Genomic DNA, 14,882 nt, shown 5'->3' with positions numbered 1-14,882 from the left:
CCCCCTTGACAGAGTGGACAAGCAATAGTTAGCCCCCGATTCCTTTAACGGAATCCCTTGCAGCAGCAGCATTAGAGGGGCAGGCACAGCCAATCCATGCCCCGCAACCAACCAAACCATAAACCAATGCCTAACCGCAACCTTACAAGTTGTGACGATTTCCTACGCAGTAGGCAAAAACCAAATGGCCCCAGCCAATCATCCAGATGGACAAAATTCCTACCGGGCCCCTGCCCCAAGAGCAGACGACCCCATGACAAGCATAGCAAGGTCAAAGCGAACAACCCTAATTCTGGGGGGGGGGGGGACGGGCAATCCGATGCACGGGCGAAAAGAGGAAGCCCTAGCCTTGTGCAAGGAGTTTTAGCATTTCTGGCTGTCACTCAACAAATGGCAACATTAACTTCTTCCCTACAACAAGGGAAGCCCCAATCGCATCAGTGGCCAACGAACAATTAGCCCGCTCCCAACTTTGGAGTGTCCTGGCGGCCCCCATCACAACACGTGCTCTCCATGAAGGAGAAGATGCTTTTCCAAACATGAGAAAAGAGGAGAAAATGCAGCTACTACCTAAGATGTCCTCAACAAGTATTTTCATTCTTAAGGATTTTTTCAACTTAAACTGTATTTTTCTAGGTATGTAGGCACCTCAACTGCATCATTAATAAGATGAAAGTACAGTCAGCATTACTACTATGTAGTATTCACGCTTCTGGAATACCCTTGCCTTCTGCTTCCCCTTTTGTTCAACAATAACCATGCCGAAGTTTTTAAACTGGATAGTACACCTAAATGCTGGAATCAAATACAACTGTGCAGCATAATCGGAGTGAATTTTTCCCAATGAAAGCAGTTGGTTCTGTTGGTTTTAGGAAGATTTAAACAAATTCCTAGTGGTTAAGGACATGAGGTTTGTTTGTTTTTTTAAAAAAGCGTTTATTAATTTTCCAATAAGAACATCTAATTAACATATCAAATCCAATCCAATAAAAATAAAAAACTAATATAAAAAAAGTTCAATTGTCTTCCAAATTGTAATAATTTTTGTTTTGGCTTCCCACGGTCTGAATTGCGAAGCGCTTTCAACATCATAGTCCTGCCTCTCATCATCATCAATGTTTTTCATAATTCCGTATCGTGATTTTTTCCTCCACATTTTGACTCTGGTTCTGTGATCCTCATTCATGTCAGAAACCTCAGGACCTGAGGTTTTAAGTGAGTTCCACTTCTGGCCATGGGATAGTGAAGTTAAGTTGGTTTGGGACTATTTGCTGTACAAACCAATAACACGCTCAACACAGTTTACAAAAGAATAAAACAGTAACATCAGTAAAAACAATTATCGACAAGTATTTTAAACATTCAAATACAAATCAAAATCAACAATATGCTAAAAGCGGATTAAAACACGGGAAAGCATTCTGCACATCTGGGTAGGCTTGTCTGAATGTCTTGAGCAGGTTGTGCTAAAGTCTCTGTTGTGGTTCACTTTTTAATGTCTCAGTCATAGCTAAACCAAAGTATTTGGGAGGGCCAATGGATAAACAGATCATGCTTTTTACCTGCTTGAATTGCATTAACTTTTGCTGTCCTCTATTTTTCTTCCCTTTCTCTGTCTGTGTGTGTTTTTTTCTTGCAGTCCTATTACACTCATCAGTATGTGGCCAGAGCAATATGAGTGAGTAATTGCTATACTCGCACCTGAAGAGGTGCTGGGTTAAATCCACTAAGAATTCCTTATGCGCGTTCTATGAAAATTAATGAGGCTTCTTCCTGTGCACAACCATGCTCTTCTGCATCTCTCATTCATTCCTGTTGGATAGGCACTGGAGAAATTCAGATTGTAACCAAGTAAATGAATGTTGTGCACTTAGTAATATATTTGCATGAACTCCCCAGCTAATGAATACTCATATGAACAACATTATGTTTGCCTAAACTTTTTTTTTTTTACAATTTGGTCTTCATTTATTTTCCTTTACTCTTTGGTTTGACAGTCCCTCCCAGTCTCCCCAACTATTTCATGACGACACACACTCCAGGATAGAGCAGTATGCCAATAGGTAAGCACAGGGGAAAGTACGTTTTATTTACATTGCAGAACATGATGTGGACAAAATAGAATATGCTTTTAAAAGTCTGTTGTACAGACCTGTACATAAAATTGTATAGGAAATCACTGAAAGTTAAAGTAAGGTGATAAAGTTTAATATTTAATTAAATTGGCACATCTGGAGAGCTGCTATAGGATGCTATTGGGCCCCCTGGAGAGAGCTGCTATAGGATGGCCAATATTGTAGACTGGCTATAGAATTTTTAAAGCACTTCTTTTACTTGAATGGTTCCATGAAGAGGCACACAAAAACAATAGTAAAACAGATTAAAACATTTAAAATAAGAAAAACTGAGAACTCCAACAGAAATATTATGAATCACAGATTCATTACTCAATTGATCCCAAGTACCGCATGAAAGAAAACTGTTTTCACTTGACTTCTTAAAACTAATAAAGAAGGCAAGATTTGTTAAGGTTGAGTTCCACATCTTTGGTGCCACAAATGAGAAGGCCCTGTTCTTCATCACCAGCATCTGCATCTATGATGCAGGAAGCAAACAGAAAAGGGTCTCCATACGTTGCAAGTTTTCCAATAGGTTCCATGCAGGTGGTAGTGCTCCAGTCTTCGCTTCAATTTGTCCATTTTCAATATAATTCTATATGTTTTTCACAAATATATTTAACACCCTCCAATAGGGCTTATTTTCATGTTGCCTTGATTCAGTGAAATGCACATAGTACAATGGCTTTGTCATTGATTTCAAAAGCATCCTCCTACAGCCTGGCCTAAATGATATGAGTAAGACAAATTGTAGATTTCACTTAGAAGGTCAGCCAAACATGGCTTGCGATTTAGCTATCTCCTCCTCGATCCACTGAAAGGCACAAACGTTTTGATAAAAAAGATAGGATGAAAGAAGATGAATCTTGATGAAGAAGCAACAAAAATTGAAGTAGTGATCTAATAGCAGTTTATACAGAAAGGATGACATGATGGGGTATAGATTTTAAGCATGAAAACATTCAGTGGAATCAATTACGAATTGGTGTGTCATCCTCACATTCAGTTCCATTGATTGTCTAACGCTATAACTAGCATACCTAAAGTAGGCTCAAAGCAGAATGAAGTGTGGTCTTATTTGGGTTTTTTTGCCTGAGTTCTTGTTCTCTTTTAGACTGGCCCAGATGGAACGGACCAATGGTTCTCTGTTCACAGATGGTAGCTCCACCACAGGAAGTGTGTAAGTAAATTAAACAAGTATAATTGCTAAAAAAGGTCAACTCCTTTGCTTATAATTCTTCACCAATTACAGTGGAATTTAGCTTCCAGCAAGTAACAATTAGAACTTCTCCGGGATCTGCGTTAATGTCACACTGCCATAATAGCGTAAACTGGTAGTATGTAAGCTGGTAGCATAAACTTGCAGTGTTCAATAAGCCAAAGAGAGTAATTTAGTACAGAGGAGAGGTTTATTTTTGTGTGTGAGGCAGCATGTATTTCCTCACAAAAATATACTGTAGTTTACAAGAAAGGTTCCTACCAACAGTTCTCATAGCTAATTTTTGAGCAAAACCCATTTTTGTTTTATATTTTCTTCCAGTCTGCATACTTAGGGGGTGCATGGGGAGACAAAAGGAAGAAGCTGTTTGGAGAAGTTCTACCAACGAGCTACTTTGTTAGCTATGGCCCAATGTTTGCTGTATTTTGCTCTAGGATAAAGATTCCAGTATGTCATTGTGGTCTGCTTGTACATTACTAGTCAGATTGTCCAGAGCTTTGGGCTGAGTTGTCACCAATATGCTGATGACACTCAGCTCTATCTGCTGATGGGTGGCCACACCGACTCGGCCCCAGACACTGACCAGATGCTTGGAGGCTGTGGCTGGATGGTTTTGTGGGAGCCGATTAAAATAAAATCCTTCGAAGACAGAGGTCCTCTGGCTGGGTTGGGATGGTATGGGGATGAGGCACCAACTCCCTTCTCTTGCGGGGGCCCAGTTAGTGCTAGTGCCTTCCGTTAAGAGTTTGGGTGTAATCCCTGAAGCCTCCCTTTCCATGGAGGCGCAGGTTACAGCAACAGCCAAGGCGACATTTTTCCATCTTCGCCGCATTACCTTTCCCGCCCCGATCTGGCCACAGTGATCCATGCGACGGTCACCTCTAGGCTTGACTACTGTAATTTGCTCTATGCTGGGCTGCCCTTCAAACTGTCCCAGAAACTCCAGCAGGTGCAGAATGCTGCAGTGAGACTCCTCACGGGGTCCCTGCCATGGGAGCATCACATTCACCCAGTGCTTTACCACTTGCACTGGCTCCCGGTGGAGTACAGGGTTAGGTTCAAGGTGCTGGTTTTGACCTTTAAAGCCTTTTGTGGCTTAGGGCCCTCGTATTTACAGGCCCGCCTCTCCTGGTATGCCCCGCAGAGGACCTCAAGGTCCATGAATAACCATAGTTTAGAGGTCCCGGACCCTAAGGAAGTTGACTATCCTCCACCAGAGACAGAGCCTTTTCAGTGATTGCTCCAACCTGGTGGAATGCTCTGTCCCATGAGACTAGGGCCCTTCAGGATTTAACCTCCTTCTGCCAGGCCTGTAAGACAGAGCTATTCTGCCTGGCCTTTAATTTGAATTCAGCCTAATCTTTTATTTCCCTTCTCTTCCCTCCCCCTCCCCTTTTATGAAGATTACCCGCTCTGAGACCCCCACAGCTAATTCTCCCCTGGCTTCCTCGCTGGCCCAAGTATGACTAATTCAGCCAGCTAGCCCTGGTGACTATCTAATGTTTATTGGATAGATTTCCCCCAAATTGATTTTTGAACTTTAAATTTTATTGTTATTCATGCTTTTATAGAATTTTATGCTGCTTTTATGTTATATTACAATTAAGTGTTTTAAATTTGTTGTTAGCCACCCTGAGCCCAGTTCTGAACCAGGAAGGGCGTGTGTGTGTGTGTGTTTGTGTGTGTAGATGAGGGCACATGGTGATATAATACAGATTTTCATTGGCACTTGTAAATGAGATTACTCATTTACAGATGCATCTTTTAAGAAGTGGCAGTGAAAAATAGCTTCCATTGTATTTTACATCACCCCTCTCAGTATTAAGCAAAACGCTCTAGTTTCCAATGACCTTCCTCCACAATGGAAGACTGTGCTGGTTGTCTTAAGTGAACTTAAAGTTTTGGGGCAAGTAATAACTATTTGTGTGAGCCACACTAATTTTGATCTATAGTTGCTCTCTCCCTTTCTTCTGTGGAGCTGGATTTCCAGTATCATTATGACTCAGTGTCAGAGGGTTTTCTGCTGGCTTCTTGTCGTTTCTTCTAGCATGGGTTGTCAGTATGGAAGAATTCAACTGGGGTCACTGTGCAGCTGATAGATCTGTCTGTGGGCAGGTGAGCTGTTCAGGCTGGCACAATACTCCGCCTTTCAATCCAATCAGTTAGAAAAGCAGATTTGGGGAGGGGGGAGCGGCATCTGTAACAAGGCTATCTCTCTTCCATAAATAGATGGTGCTTCTTTGTCAGGTGTTACTTCGGTGAAGTACAGTGTTATCAGTTGCAGAGCATACTGCTTATAATAGACAAATCAATACGCCCACTCTTTGTCCTCTGCAAAACATCTGAGATTGAAACAGTAGAAAGTGGGGGACTTATTGTGGTGCGCGGTGGCATAGCTTACTTATCTCAATCCTTTCCCTGCCATTGAGGCTGGTGTCAGAATAATTAAGGGCTTGACCTAAGTTCATATTTGAACACTTCGTACTTTAGAGATTTGCAGTGACTGAAGTCATGGAATATTTTTCTGCATGTGTGATCAGGTCCCGGCTTGAAAAACAATCTTGGTTTTTTAAATAAAAAAAAGTAAAATTTAAAAAGTATGTTTTGACGGCCACTTTATATTTGAAATTGAAATTTGAACTCAGCTATGTTGTAATGAAAGGGTGGTGCTGTGGGTTAAACCACTGAGCCTAGGACTTGCTGATCAGAAGGTCGGTGGTTCGAATCCCCGCGACTGGGTGAGCTCCCGTTGCTCGGTCCCTGCTCCTGCCAACCTAGCAGTTTGAAAGCACGTCAAAGTGCAAGTAGAGAAATAGGTACCGCTCCAGCGGGAAGGTAAACAGTGTTTCCGTGCACTGCTCTGGTTCGCCAGAAGCGGCTTAGTCATGCTGGCCACATGACCTGGAAGCCGTACGCCGGCTCCCTCGGCCAATAAAGCGAGATGAGCGCCGCAACCCCAGTCGGTCATGACTGGACCTAATGGTCAGGGTCCTTTATATTGTAATGAAGATAATGATTTCTGATATCAGCTTAAAAACAAAAAATAAAATAAAATAACCATTAAGGCCCAATCCTATGTATTCCCCTGAATTTCCTATTAGCATATTGTGATAGCATTGAGGTGCCTCCAACTCCTCATGTTTTTGAACATGACTGCTCAAAAGCAATAGTTGTACTCTATAATTTAAAGAGATTTAGAATATATTTATTTTTAGCAAACATGATGACTGTAATCAGATTCTTCAATTTTGTTCAAAATTATTTTCCTTCACTTCTGATTCACCTGGCAGCTGAGCATTACATATTTCAAGAGGAATAATTCTTATTCTGCATAACTTTAGAGTGCTGTAAAAGCCGAAAATTACATTGAAGCTTCCACAGCAGTGAAATTTCAGCCGAGGACAATCGCAGTATCGCAGTTAGATTTGTGTAAGCTAACTAAAGGAAGATAACAGCAAAGCTGCATGTTTTGAACTAACATGGAAACCTCTGAATTAAAAGGAAATGAATAATGGATATAGCTCACATTTTAATAAAATCGCACAATAAATAAGTTTTGCAGAATAACCTTTTCATGTAATGTAGCTATGTACATTTATTTTCCATTGAAAATGAGCTTTTTTACAAAAAAAACCCCAAAAAACCCTCAAAAATGCATTGTGATATAGGATATTTTCCATGCACCACCTGTTAGTTAACAGCAATGTAGAATTTGTCTGCAAAACATAATGGGATAATATATACTGGGGCTTCCATTAAGGCATCTACATACAAAAAATATTAAAATAAGTATGTTAATACCCACACCTGCTGGCTTGCCACTGGCCCGTTGTGGGAAAGTTTCCCTATCCTCCACATAAGAAAGTGGCTTGGTGAGGGACAATATTTTTGACTCAATGACCCACAGGTTGGTGAGGCCTGATGTCCCAATGATGATGGGCCTCTTTGAAGGTGTGCACTCAGCTTGCCTTCAGAGAGGCTGGCTCCAGGATCACAAAGGGGCTTGTATTGCATCCCTTCCTCCTAAGTTTCTTCCTCCATTTTAGCAGCACAGGCAGCCCCTCGTTTATGCGGGGATATGTTCCAAGGCACCGCACGCCTTGATGAAATCACATATAATTGAAACCCATTGAAAAAGCCTGCAAACACCTTGCTCTGCTCCTATTCCGCCCTTTTAGTGACATCTTTATGACACTTTGATGTGTGTATACACAGTCATGCACATATTGAACATGTGTAGTTTCAATATAAAGCACTTTGTGATACCGGAGCAAGGCACAGTCCTGCCGCCCATCAGGTGCTGGGTAGACAGAGGGTGCCTTGCTCCAGCAAAGGAACCACACTTTAATCTCTCATGTTTTCCTTTGAAGCTACTCCCATACCATCCTCATACCTGGCATAAGAATGACTTCAGGTGTGCGAGAGGTGATTGCAGTATGCCAGGAATGGTCTGGTGAATCAAAGTTGGTCTGGGAGTCCATCACCCATTTTATTTCAAGGTTACCTTTCCAGCTGTCACAAAATTTGCTTGATTTCTTACAAATACATTGTAAAGTGAGGTTGGTAGCTTCTAAATTTCAGTTTTTTCTCTCTCATTCCAATCTCTATAACTAGCAATCTGTTACTCACTTACTTAAGTCATCTGGAGCTATCTGATCCATAGGAAGCTTTATGAAAATGCATACTGTCATCTAGACCTTGTGGTTTGATCTGTGTGGAGAAAGCATCTCATGTGCACATTATCTTGGTCTGTGTGCAGCAGGGTTTTGCACTTGATAACCTCTAGGCCCTTCCAACTATTTTTGGCATGTCCGATTTAAAATATTATCTTACCTGGAGAGGTCTACCACCTGGAATTCTTTTTCCTCTTCTCTTCATCAGCCTGTTTCTTTTGAAAGTGCAATCTAAAAATGTCTGCTCTCTCCGGTATTATACAGGGAACATATTTTTCCTGTTTTTGCTCATTATCTAACTTTTCAAGAGATATAATGAAAGTTGTTATGCAGAATGCAACACATTTAGCTGGGAAAACAGATGTCCAAAGCACAAAATGTTGGGAGAGATGTTGCTGGTTTTCAAAAGATGCATCTGCTTCTGTTTCTCTTGCAAATAAATACATTCCTTATTCAGGGTCAGAACAACTCCAGATTCTTGCTAAATAATAATGCAATCCCAACCTTTTGGAAACTCTGATATGTACACGGTGCAATGAGGTCATGCATACATATAGCTTTTGGTTGTCATCCTGTATGTACATGTCCTGCTAAAATATGAGTTTGGTGTGCGTGTAAGGGCCAGTTCACACTTTGCTCTGGCATGGTAATCTCCTTGTCCCACAGTGGGACAAGGAAGTAGGCTTTGAGTTCATTTGTGCCATTTCACCTTGAGAATATACTTGTATCTGTCTGCTGAAAAAGGGGTGGATTATTCAAATCTGTGAGGTGCCCACCTATCCCGCATGACCTCCTAGATGTGACAGTGTGTATGTATGTGAACAGTGCTATTTTTCTCAAGAAAGAAGTGCCTAAACTCACCAGGAACACCTTCCTTGTTCTCTTGTAATGGCAATGGTGCCCACCTGAGAGGTGCCGGAACTGCCTTCCAGTTGAAACTGAGTTCCAGCTGTGTGTGAACCTCTACATCACTTTAACCCTCCCTGCTTTGTTGGGTGTACGGGTGTGAACTAGACCTAACTGTGCATAAGAACATAGCCTTAGAAAACAGAGGACAATCCTTATAATTGTTTCAAGCAGCATTTAATAAGATAGATACTGAAATCAGAGTTTGTCTTCCTTTAAGCCAATCCATCACAGCAGTTTTGCATCTTACAAGATTTGCAGCTATCCCATAAGATATTGAATTTGTAAATGCACCATGGCTTCACTCTTCATGCTTTCTGTAAAGAATTTATAGCAATTGTTATTTATGCCTTAGTCATGTAAAAGATATTTATGCTAGGTTTCTTTTTCCCTAGGGAAGACGAGCATGCCCTTATCCAGCAGTACTGCCAGACTCTGGGAGGGGAGTCACCAGTGAGTCAGCCACAGAGCCCAGCACAGATCTTGAAATCGGTGGAGAAGGAAGAACGCGGAGAGCTTGAGCGCATCATTGCTGACCTTGAGGAGGAACAAAGGTGCTGTGATCTTCCCTTGTGCATTATTAACATATCTTGATATATGTGCTCATATATTTCAGGCTTGGTTGTGAAAAGGGCACTAGCGCTAGAGATTACTTTAAAAAAAAATTACACGTAGAACACATGCACCATCTGCTCATGAAACAGGAGGAACAGAGGAACCAAATCATCCTCCAATAATTTAATGGTGGGAATTGCCTTTTTCCTTTATTTGCCACTACTATCCCCTCTCTTCTTCTACTCTCTTTCCTTATTCACCCCATAAATCAACTCTCCAATATAAATCATTGTTCAACCCAGTCCTGATGCCTGGAACCCTCCACTGGTTAGCTTGGGCCTCCCCTCTCCTCGTTTAAATTCAAGGCAGTTATTTAATCATTCTATTTTCTTCTTTAAACTTGATTTGAAGTGAGCCAAAGCCATACTGTTCCTCTTAAGAATGCGGTTCATAACTCAGTGGTAGAGTTCATGTTTTGCATGCCAAAGGGTTCAGTCCCTGGCTTCCCCAAAAACTGGATGTTGAGTAACACCACACATGTTCACCACTTGGTTTAAGCATCAAGAGGTGACTTGTATGGCATCAACCCAGATAGAATTTTCTTCATCATCCATACAAAAAGAGTGCTTTGCAGTGAAAGCAGCTAATGCATTTGCAGCATGGCATCTGGTGTAGACTAATCAGGTGGCGAGAAATCAAGAGCGGAGGTGGGTTTGACAGTGAAGACTTAGCCTTCCCCAACCTGGTGCCTTCCAGATGTTTTGGAAACCAGGTTGAAAAAGCCTGCTTTAAACTGTACTTCCACATCTGGCAAAAAAAAAAAACATTCAGTGTATCTAGTGACACCCATTAGTCTATTGATGTGTTTCCAATGTGCCATGCCTAAGCATATGTTACAGTCTATTGTAACTTGGCAGCTGCTACATAAGTTCCATAACTGTAGAATAATGATGGCAGACATGCTCTTTTAAGGGAAGATGTTTCCAGTGCATTTGTTCTGTGTCTAGGCTGCCATGAAATCTGCTGGTTATTATTCTTTTAAAACTGGGTTTAGGATGCTGCAAATCGAATATGAGCAACTAAAGGAACAGCATCTTCGGAGAGGAATTAGTGCACCTAGCTCACCGCCAGACTCGGCTGTTTCACCACAGCACACATCTGAAGACGCTGAGCTCATTGCAGAGGCCAAACTTTTAAGGCAACACAAAGGCCGACTGGAGGCCAGAATGCAGATTTTGGAAGATCACAACAAGCAGCTGGAATCTCAACTTCACCGACTACGGCAGTTGCTTGAGCAGGTACAGTAGTCAGATTTGCTCTGCCTTGGCAACAAAGGTTATTTAGGGACACTGTGTCCTTCCAAACTAGATTCCTTCTGAATTCAATTCATTCCATTACACTTTCATGTAAATTTCAGGCATGCTGTGTCATACAAGGCTAAGTGTCTGTCTACAGCTTCAAAATGCCCCTCTTTTCAAGTTTTTATAAGACATATGCTGAAATTAAAACCATGTTGTTCACAAATGCCTAGCTACAAATGTTTCCAAATGCTATTCCCATAGCCACAGCCAGGAAAATGGAAAGACACATTTGAAGGGAATATTTTAAGGTTTTTAATGCTGAAATGACTGTACTTAAAAGCCAGTGTTGCATAGTTATAGAGGCACCTGGAAATTACAAACCTTCTAAAATCATTCTTAAAAATAGTGCCACTTGTTTTGATGGTTTTCACAACAGATTATTCAAATTATTTAGCTTATACACTCAACCAAGCTTTCATTCCACTTTTCCTTAGCTTGTTTGAGAAGTTCTGGAAATTTTCAGTGTTTGTGTGTGTGTGTAGAGAGAGAGAATGAATTTAAAATCTAGCTCAATTATATTTCTCTTAATTTGACAGCTTCAGAGATTTCTTCTTAAAAGACAGAAATATGATTATGTACTGTTGTTATTAGTTTGAAAATAGGCTATGCGTTGACAGCTAGTTTGTTACCTTGTGGCGTGAGCTGTTGTTTGTTTGTTCTTCCAATATATCATTTGCCCATTAGCCGCTCACTCTTCTTTAAAGTCGGCTTTATTATAGTGATATGTTGGCTGAATCGTGTTGATTAGAGTAATAACCTGTCAAGGTGGATGCATTATCTCAAAGCTTATGGGAAGGAAAACTTATTGAGCCCGGTGAATACAGTGTAGTAGCGTAGAACACTGGAGTGTGTCGTTAAGAAGAAAATGATGCACGTCTTTACACTGGAACTTGCAGGTTGCCATTGGGAGGTGTGCTGGCTATTTTTATTTTAGTAAGCCCAAAGGATTGGTGCTCCTTGTGAAATGCTGTCATTTTTGTCCGAAAGATTGATTACAATGTCACACTCGGAGGTGAAGCAGAGCTGGCATGTGGCACCTTGACAAAAGACATGTTAATTAAAAAGAAGGGGAAATAATGAAATAATTCAGCCCATTTATTCAGGCTTCTTTAGTTTCTTCCAGATACACCAAAGACCTATTTAAGTAATCTGTGTGGCGATTCTAAAGCAAATCAAAGCAATACATTTAGTTCCACAGATTCCTTACCAAACTCTGTAACCCATGCTTTTATTCATTTAATCTTATTAAATTTGTATCAGCATCATCTCCAACCTGGATATCAAAACCGTACCAATAGATTATATCATATGATATAAAGTATGCTTTGATATTCTGAAGTGGACTTCTAGACTCAAATTATTTTAAAATCTAATTTAGCCTGAAACAGATTCCAGAGTTAATGGAGGCTCTTCCTGCACTTCACCTCAGCATTCGGGCCTCAGCTATTCACCTGATGAGGAGGCCACTTCACAGTTTAATCAGACAGGTAAGTCGCCTGGTCACTGCAGTGGCAGAGATCTATTTGTCATGATTTGGTTTCCAGATACTTTATAGTATTAAATCAAAGAGCTGACGCCTTGCAAAATGCAAGACATGAGGGTTGAAGTATGTTTTTCTAGCTCTTTGCTTATACGATTTCAACTCTGTCCACTATAATAGTTTTATGTACATATTTATCCAGAACTAAAGCATTAACAGAGAGAGCATGCACACAGACTTCCTTAGCTGCCTTGACTACATCCTTCTAGAACTGGAAAATTGGAATATAAATTCCCTATTAATAAATATTAAAAAAACTGCTTATTATGGAAATTTGGCACTTCTCTAAAGCAGGTATTGGATTTGTTCTGAAGGACGTAATTAATATATGTAGTCTTTCATCATCTTTCCTGCTTGTATCAAGGCAGCAGAACTTTTAGCTGAAAGATTCATAACACTTTAAATGAACCAGTGTATGGAAATTTAATTATTCATTTATCAGTGTTAGCCTGCCACATGGCTGCATAGAGCCCCTCAGGACAGCTTAACAAAGTTTAATACAAAACAATAAAATGCACCTCATAAAACAAGTAGGTGAAATGATCTAAAACCAGCAATAAAGTGGCCACATTTGTATGTAACAATAAGCCAAGAGCCTTGGCTTAATAAACCGTACTATGCACATACTGGTACAAGAGGCCTGATCTCTCCTCCCTCTGTACCAGCAGGCCTTCAACCAAAGTTTGTTGTTATTTAGAAATGGCTTGTTGGGAGGAACAAAGCACAAAGCATGTCCCCTTTCTGATGTTGTTTAATCACTTACACAAAAAGAGAAAGAAAGGAGTGATCAGGCTGCATGCACCAGCACACAACTGTTAACAGCTTATTACATGCAAACATGGCCAATACATTGTTGCTCAATTTTCAGCAACAGCCAAATCGCTTAATAATAAAACTCAGCCCAGATGCTTGTCAAAGTAAAACAATGTTGTACATTATTACTGGAAAAGTTTGGTTCTGTTGTAGTGGGAACCACTACAAAATACATTTAGGTCTTTCATTCTTTCTTTGATCTTTCTATTCTATACACAATATTGGTATTTAAAAAGTATATGTTACCTTTGAGGTAATATAGTTTAATTCTGGTTCCTCTCTTCACCGTGGCGGAGCTTCATGCTTTGGCACTGGGGATGGACAGCAGGTGGGGCCATGGCTGGTGCGCATCCCTGGGGCTGGGTGCATTGCCCAAAGGGGTGGGACACATGTTCTGGGGGCGAGGCATGCCGCCTGCGGGGGGCAGCCGCGATGGAACCCCACCGGGATTGAGCTGCCTGGGGTGGTGTGCTCCCCCCGCCCCCTTCTTCCTCCGCCAGTGCCTCTCCATCCTGGTTTTGGGATCAAGGGAAATTAACTTGCAACTCTGAGCCACTGAAGAGACCAAATTGAGGGAGAGAATGTGCTCCTTCTTTTCAGCCCAGAAGCCATTATGGGGGCTTGTACTAGACTTAGAAGAATAAGGTGCAGACACCATTCTCTTCAGAAAGGCAAGTTCCTAGGCCCAGTTATCTGTAGCATTCTACCAAAACTTTCACCTGTTGTTTTTTTCCTGGCCATTCTCCATCAATTAATGGGAACAATAAAATTTGAAAATTATCAAGATGAAAGGAAATGTTGTTGAAATTCTCGTAAATTGTGTGCAGGGTTTTTGATGCAGTTACCTTGTTTCTGAGGCAGCTAAGGGGTGGTTATGAGTGTCCTTTCTTCTCATTCTACAAATCGCCTGCAACCTCCCTAGCTTCCCATGTTTCACTTAAAGCGAAGTGAAGACAACATGAGGTAATTTCCCATGGGGCTTTTTCAGAACAAGAAGTGTTTGCTGCCAGGGAAATGATCCAGAATGCTGGATAAATGCTTACTTGAAAGGAACCCCCCACCCCACCCTTAGCCACCCACCTTGCAATAATAAGGCTGGCTCAAAATCCACAAAAATTCACAAGAAATTCTCATAACCCTTGAAGAGGCGGCAGAAAAATGGAAACCTCTTTGGCAGGGGAAGCAAACATTTGATAAAAAGCAGAACAGGGTTTGGAACAATATTAATGAACTAGATCCTAGCACTCTGCTGCCAGCAATATTCCTTATTGGCATGAGAAAAATACATATCCTCAGATATTTGTCCACACCAGTTTGGGAAGAGGCATTAGTGTGCAAGAGGAGCTCATCCTGACCTCTACTCCTCTTCCCCAACCATGGAAAGGCTGCACTGGGAGTGTGTCACAGGCCGTGTCACAGGCAGCCAGAGTCCCGGCTTGGTATGTTGGGACCAGGGTAGAGGTTGGGAAGCAGGAATCAGCAGTCCAGGGGTCAGGAAGCCAAGAGTCCAAGTCAGGAAACCAGGAGTCAGGAAGCCAAAGCACAGCTAGGTGGGTAGCGTGTTGCTGTGGCAAAGAGCCATAGGGAAATTCTGGTCTTATATACCCCTCCCGGCCCTTGCCACCACGTGCTACGAGTCTTCTGTCAAGCCTCACCTGTGCGGCCACGCCTTGCCCTTTCAGGCCAAACTCAGGAAGG

General features: G+C 41.5%; 1 protein-coding gene and 1 long non-coding RNA gene across 3 annotated transcripts in view; one reads left to right on the top strand and one right to left on the bottom strand.

Annotated features, from left to right (window-relative positions):
- The window catches only part of LOC310675041, a 66,271-nt gene that overhangs the window by 17,466 nt on the left and 33,923 nt on the right, over positions 1 to 14,882 (bottom strand). The gene's annotated exons all lie outside the window — the stretch shown is intronic.
- The window catches only part of UTRN (utrophin), a 321,971-nt gene that overhangs the window by 298,839 nt on the left and 8,250 nt on the right, over positions 1 to 14,882 (top strand). For both annotated transcript variants that reach the window (XM_083434684.1, XM_083434685.1), the window contains 6 exons: positions 1,640 to 1,678; positions 1,998 to 2,063; positions 3,232 to 3,297; positions 9,311 to 9,469; positions 10,525 to 10,768; positions 12,210 to 12,318. In XM_083434684.1, coding sequence (XP_083290810.1) covers positions 1,640 to 1,678; positions 1,998 to 2,063; positions 3,232 to 3,297; positions 9,311 to 9,469; positions 10,525 to 10,768; positions 12,210 to 12,318 — 683 coding nt within the window. The remainder of the gene's footprint in view (positions 1 to 1,639; positions 1,679 to 1,997; positions 2,064 to 3,231; positions 3,298 to 9,310; positions 9,470 to 10,524; positions 10,769 to 12,209; positions 12,319 to 14,882) is intronic.

The sequence above is a fragment of the Podarcis tiliguerta genome (genome assembly GCF_965153285.1).
Source record: "Podarcis tiliguerta genome assembly, chromosome: 3".
Classification (NCBI taxonomy): domain Eukaryota; kingdom Metazoa; phylum Chordata; class Lepidosauria; order Squamata; family Lacertidae; genus Podarcis; species Podarcis tiliguerta.
This window is presented reverse-complemented; position numbering and strand designations above follow the sequence as displayed.